Here is a 6,153-nt window from a genome sequence, read left to right as displayed (position 1 = left end):
TTTTACATCGCACTATGCGCTGGTTGACCAATCTCGAGACGATGCCGCCTTCGGTACAGCGGTCTTGCTTTCGGCAACGTCTCACTCCGACCCCACCGCCTAGGTAAGGCTTGGGAATCACCTACTGGAATGGATATGAGCAAGCACTCGAAGAAGAAAACAAGGTTACTCACCTTTGTAACTGTTGTTCTTCGAGATGTGTTGCTCATATCCATTCCACACCCGCCCTCCTTCCCCTCTGTCGGAGTAGCCGGCAAGAAGGAACTGAGGAGCGGTTGGGCCGGCAGGGCTATATATCAGCCGCCATGGCAGCGCCACTCCAGGGGGCGCCCAGCCGGCCCACCTGGTGTTGCTAGGGTAAAAAGTATCTGACGAACGTGCACGCGGTGCGCGCACACCTACTAGAATGGATATGAGCAAGCACTCGAAGAAGAACCAGAGGTACTCCTCATATGAGTAACAGGTGAGAAGGAGAAATTTAGATCACCAATATCTACATACGATCAAACCAAGCTCCTTGAAAGGTCTTTCAGGGAGCGTCTCCTAGCTGGCAAACTGTGATCATCTTTTGTTTTAACTTCTGATCAGGATTCTGCCTTTTATCACCAGCCTCTGTGTCTTCCCAGGCTTTTAACCATCTACTGCCACAATGGGATGCTGGTGCCTCATCTCTCCTTTTGCAATTTAATTAATTAGGGAGAAGCCACCATGCTATTTAAGGTTTTTATGCTTCCTGGGAGCATTTTGACTTTCTGCATGTTGACCCTACAGCAAATTAGACGTCAGGGTCAAGGAAAGAGAATATCCGCTGAACTGAACATGGCCTTGGAGAATAAGTTAAAAAATGAAGAAAAACAACTCGACAAACTGTCACTTGCTGATTTTGAACCAGAAAAGGGTCAAAGAAGACCTCAAAAATCCACTTTAAGCTATTTGACTTGTTTGATCACTAACCTAACAATACTCCACAATGCAGAGGAATAATGGCACATTCCGCCACCCAAAGGCTTCCCCCGTCTTCAACAACATAAAAGTGTCCAGTACTTAGAAAAGGGGAGCCATCAATAATTTGAGAAAGCAGTCCTCCTTGTGCCTCTTTACCCTCCTCGGTAGGCAGGGAGACAAACCCACACAAGCCTGCAGGCCTGGCTGTATGCACATATTTGCAGAGCTGTGCCGAGGATGGAAGAGTTTGAGATTTCCGAATCTGGCTCTGTTTCAAATCAGAGCGGCCACTGAACAGTTCAAAATTCATATTGGAAAGTTCTGAAAACATTTCAACGAGGGTCTATCAAAAGGTTTGGTTTCAATTTTGACTTTTTAAATTTCCTACTAGATTATAATATGTAATAAATATCACATAATACCAAATAAAAAATTGAAAACAAAAGTCATTAAAAAAATCTAAATGTTTAATTCTGAAAATGTCAAAACGAGATGTCAAAACATTTTTTTCTGGTTTTCAGCCCAAATCACAAAGCATTTCACATCTTTCCACAGAAATTTCTCCAACCAGTCTGCTTGAATGCTCTAAAGTTATATTACATCCAAAAAGCTACATGAAAAGAACATTAAGGTTGCAAAGTCAAGAACGCAAAAGTTAGGAAATGCCAGAACAGCCCTATTCATTTCAATGGGACTGCTTGTGTGCTCAACTGCTTTGCTGGATCCTGTGTTGCAGGGTGAAGCCTGAAGAGATCATAATGCCAAGAACATCTCGCTCAGCCTTCACTCTTTACCAGAGATATTTTGCTATTGCGGGAAAGGAAGTTGCAATGTTCATGGCATACAGAGAAGTTAGATAAAAATGTTAAATATTCTTGCTGTAAGGTTGCAGCATAACACTCATTTATTTTTTTCAAAAGCAGCAAAGAATCCTGTGGCACCTTATAGACTAACAGACGTTTTGGAGCATGAGCTTTCGTGGGTGAATATCCACTTCGACAGATCCAGAACCGTAACATACAAGAACCAAAAACAGAGAGAGACAATGCAGGCTGCTCCCTAAGGCGGAGGGGCCCAACTCACCTCCATCTTGCTCTAGGCTGGCTCTTTGCAGATTTACTCAGTTTGCATGCCTCCCTACAGAGCCCCCTATCCTGCACACAGGACCAGAAAACCCCTTACAAATTAAAGTGATAGCTTATCATTGTAACAGTTTTCCATACACCACAGAAGTAAGCAACAAATACCCCTTCCGCCAGATAAAATGAGAGGGGGAATCCTTCTGTTCTTTTTTTCATTTAATGTGTTCACATACCAGGGTGACAAGAAAGATATAAACACCTAGACGGATAGGGTATCTGGGAGATCAATACAGTGATTAGACCAGCCTAGAGAGAGAGAAAAAGGTAGCGAAGGATTATGCATGTCTTCAGAGATCAGTGATACTATTAGGCTAAAGGAAATTTAAAATGCACAGAAATAACATGAAGCTGTGACACAAAGATTTAATATAGGATGAAACTGCATCTCCAGGCTTAGCTTGATACAACGGGGCATAGCTGGATCAACTGTATTTCCCTTACATATGCCTTGATGTTTAAGTATTTGATGAAAGAAAGTGCATTTCATCCTTATCTGAATTAGATTTTTATTTTGTTGTCTAACATCAATTAGGGTTGGACTAGAGGACTTAAAAGGTCTTTTCTGTCTCAACTGATATTTGAATATAAATATTTTATTTACACATTTATGTAAAAAACACAATCTTGGATAGGAGGCTGCTATTAAATCTCTCAGCCCTCACTCCGTTAGGGATATTTTAATTGTCCCAGATCAATGGAAGGGAATTTATAAACATCTGGGCTTAGTTTAAGCATCCAAATTTGCCTCTTAAACTTCAAAGCCTCAGGGCTGATTTTATCCAGGTTCAGTTGTCTGGTCTTTAGGAAGAGACGCATACAGCCCTCAAAACAGAATTAAATTGGCGTAAGCCGGTGTAGCTCCACCAAAGGTCAATTTTCATTGGCCCCAGATCAGGCCTAAGTGGATATTCTGGTCTCAGTATATCAGGAAAGTGGCTGGAGTTGCTGCTTTCAGTGGAGCTGTACCAGTCTGGGTTGAAATAGAAAAGGTCTGGTTTGCTTTAGAGCAGTGGTTCTCAAACTTCTTTGCATCGTGACCCCCTTCTGAGAACAAAAATTACCACATGGGCCCTGGAGGGGGAACCGAAGACTGAGCTCCACCGCCCCGGGTGGTGGGTGGCGGGGGTTGGGGGGGAGCAAAGCTGAAGTCCAAGGGCCGCTGCCCTGGGCAGAGGGCATGTAACCTTAGCCCTGGGCGGTGGGGCTTGGGCTTCAGACTTGCTGGGGCCCAGGACCAACATCAGCTTCAGCAACCCCATAAAAATGGGGTCGCAACTCACTCTGGGATCATCCTCCTTTTCAACACTTTTACCAGACAGAAAACAGACCCCCCAGAGCCCCACGCTCCATGGGGTTTTGGGAGCACAAGGGGTTAGGGGTAGGGTAGAGAACTGGATTTTGGTCACCACCTGTGCATAACAACATTTAAAATCTCCCGCTGAACCCAACTCATACACACGGGCCTTGAAAAAGGAGGCGCACCACTTCAAGGCACTGGCCTCTTCCCCCATTTACACTGAGGCCATCCTACACCTCCCACGCTGTGTAAATGGTCTTGGGGGAGCAGTGGGGGGACGACGTACATGATATTGACATCTACTTGGTCCCTTTACACTGTCAGAGCAGTGTACACAGGCCTTAGTGTGAATGAGAATTAGCCCCAAGTCCGCTTTCCCTTCACTAAGTGGCTACGGCACCTTTCCACACTGTGGAACACACCACACACCTGCAGGGTGATGAAATCAGCTACGCGTGGGTGTAATGGAGCCCCCTCAGAGGGGCAATGCAAACCACCTCCCAGTTACAGACAGCTGAGGAGCAGCCAACTTCCCCACAAAGCTTGGCGTATAGGAAAGCACGCAGCTCCCGTCCTCTCCTCTCAGATCACTGGGGAGTTATTCTAGCCACCCTCACTAGCGTCAGTGAGGCTAACATACAAAATCTGCCACGTGTCTGCTGAAGAAAAGACTCCCGGGGGCTGATTCATCCCTAGCATCATTCCATTAAGTTCAGCATTAATGGACCCTTGTGCCAAAGTACTAGGTAACGTTCAGAGTGGGAACGAAAACTCAAGACATTATTCTCATCACCTGCTAAGAACCGGAGCTGATTCTTAACCCTTAGTTCCCCATTTCCGGAGCCACCGCTGCAGTTGTCTTCATCATCGCAGTCTCCGCTTTCTGACCCATCCTCATCTGTGGTTTTGTCTGGAGCTTTTCGCCGGGATATTGACATTCCTTTCAACAGCTGAAAGACACGAGATGGCACAGAACAATGGGAAAGCTCCCATTTCACAGGGCTTCCCCTATCTCAGGTGTTGATTCATTCTTAACAGCAGAAACCATACTTTAATAACCTCAACTCCTTCCACACCCTTTGCTTGAGACATGCATGATGGAGGAATGGGCCAGGCAGGAGGGAAAGTTAATTACTCATCAATCCCAAGTGTCAGCTCGTGAAAGAGCTCAGGGATGTTCCTGTACACAATTGAGATGAGACAAATGGCAAAAAAAGTTGCATTGAAGAATTTTGCCCTGAGGTTGCCCCCAACATGCCCCCTACACGGAGGAATTGGCCTAAGCCTGGCTATGTGCCGCAAAGAGCATTCCCAAACAGGCTTTCTAAACGAGCTACATATGGCCCCTTTGCTTTGTCAGAGTGGGGCTCAGGATGCAGCCCTCAGAGTGGGATTTGCAGAAAAGCATCCAGTACTGGTCCAACTCCTACCGAAATCAGCCAGACTTCCACTGACTTCAATGGCAGCAGAGCTAGTGGGTTGGAACCCTAAGTTAACAGTTGAAGAAGTCGATGGGTGTTGTGCATGCAAAGCCTTGCGAGACTGGACTCTCAGTCTTCTCAACCTAATAAAAATCTCTACAATAATGACAAAATTCTGGTTGGAGAGAGAACTGCCCCACTTGAAGTATCAAGTATGAAAAGAAAGGATAGATCTTGCAGGATTTTTATCCTTGTGCATCACTAGGCTGGAGATACATGGTGCCCCCCATATGCTATACGAGGGGTTGGCAACCTCTGGCATGCAGCTTGCCAGGGTAAACACCCTGGCAGGCCGGGCTAGTTTGTTTACCTGCCACCTCGGCAGGTTCGGCCGATCGCGTCTCCCACTGGCCGCGGTTCACTGTCCCAGGCCAATGGGGGCGGCAGGAAGCCGGGGGCGGCAGGAAGCCATAGCCAGCACATCCCTCGGCCCACACCGCTTCCCACCGCCCCCATCGACCTGGGATGGTGAACCGTGGCCAGTGGGAGCCGCGGTCAGCTGAACCTGCCAATGCGGCAGGTAAACAAACTGGCCGGGCCCGCCAGGGTGCTTACTCTGGCAAGCTGCATGCAGAGGTTGCCAATCCCTGTGCTATACAAATAAGCAAAAATAATAGCCCAGATTTGCAGAAGTGCTGAGAACTCCAATCAAAGTCCAGGGGATCAGCGCTTCAGAAAATCAGGCCCAGTAACAGGACTATTATAGCTAGGGAGAACTTTTTTTAGGACAACCTGTCCAATAGAAGGCAGCCATCCTACTTTAGAACCAAATCTCATTTTCAAACAGGTCAGCAACAAAAGTCCTATCACCCCAGGGTCAGAGTCATGCAAAGTTCACAGTGTGCACTGCTCCCGACGTGCAGTACAGGCGACATGAGCCAGAGAAGGAATGCAGCAAACCGGCAGGCCGGATGGGCAAATCAGCCAGCTCTTTGCAAGGAAAAGGGGGCTGGAGCTTTAGGCTGGCTGTTCTGGTCACTCAGTGCACCCAGGATTGTTAAGGGCAAGTGAGAAGCTTTTGGCACTGCATAATTTCACTTGTCCAGAGTGGATTTTTGGCTATCCTGGGATACTAGAAAACAGCAATGACTCTAGCCTGGTTAAAGGGCAGATCCTAGCATGTACGGGTGAGATTTTCAGAGGCACGCAGCCTTGTGCTAAATCCCATCAAGAGAGCATGTTTTGTAAAAGTGACTGGTCAAGACAAAAACTGACATATATGGTAGAAATAATGCAGCAAAAGAATTTTTAATTCATCCAAAGTAATTGGAAGCACCTTCAAGCAGTA

The 6,153-nt window shown here is 46.6% G+C and overlaps 1 protein-coding gene across 1 annotated transcript in view; it reads right to left on the bottom strand.

Moving 5' to 3' along the window:
- Nucleotides 1-6,153, bottom strand: part of GPC3 (glypican 3) — a 278,345-nt gene that overhangs the window by 63,904 nt on the left and 208,288 nt on the right. The window contains exon 6 of the mRNA XM_075068898.1: nucleotides 4,178-4,334. Coding sequence (XP_074924999.1) covers nucleotides 4,178-4,334 — 157 coding nt within the window. The remainder of the gene's footprint in view (nucleotides 1-4,177; nucleotides 4,335-6,153) is intronic.

Source organism: Chelonoidis abingdonii, chromosome 8, assembly GCF_003597395.2.
Source record: "Chelonoidis abingdonii isolate Lonesome George chromosome 8, CheloAbing_2.0, whole genome shotgun sequence".
In the NCBI taxonomy this organism is placed as follows: Eukaryota; Metazoa; Chordata; order Testudines; family Testudinidae; genus Chelonoidis; species Chelonoidis abingdonii.
This window is presented reverse-complemented; position numbering and strand designations above follow the sequence as displayed.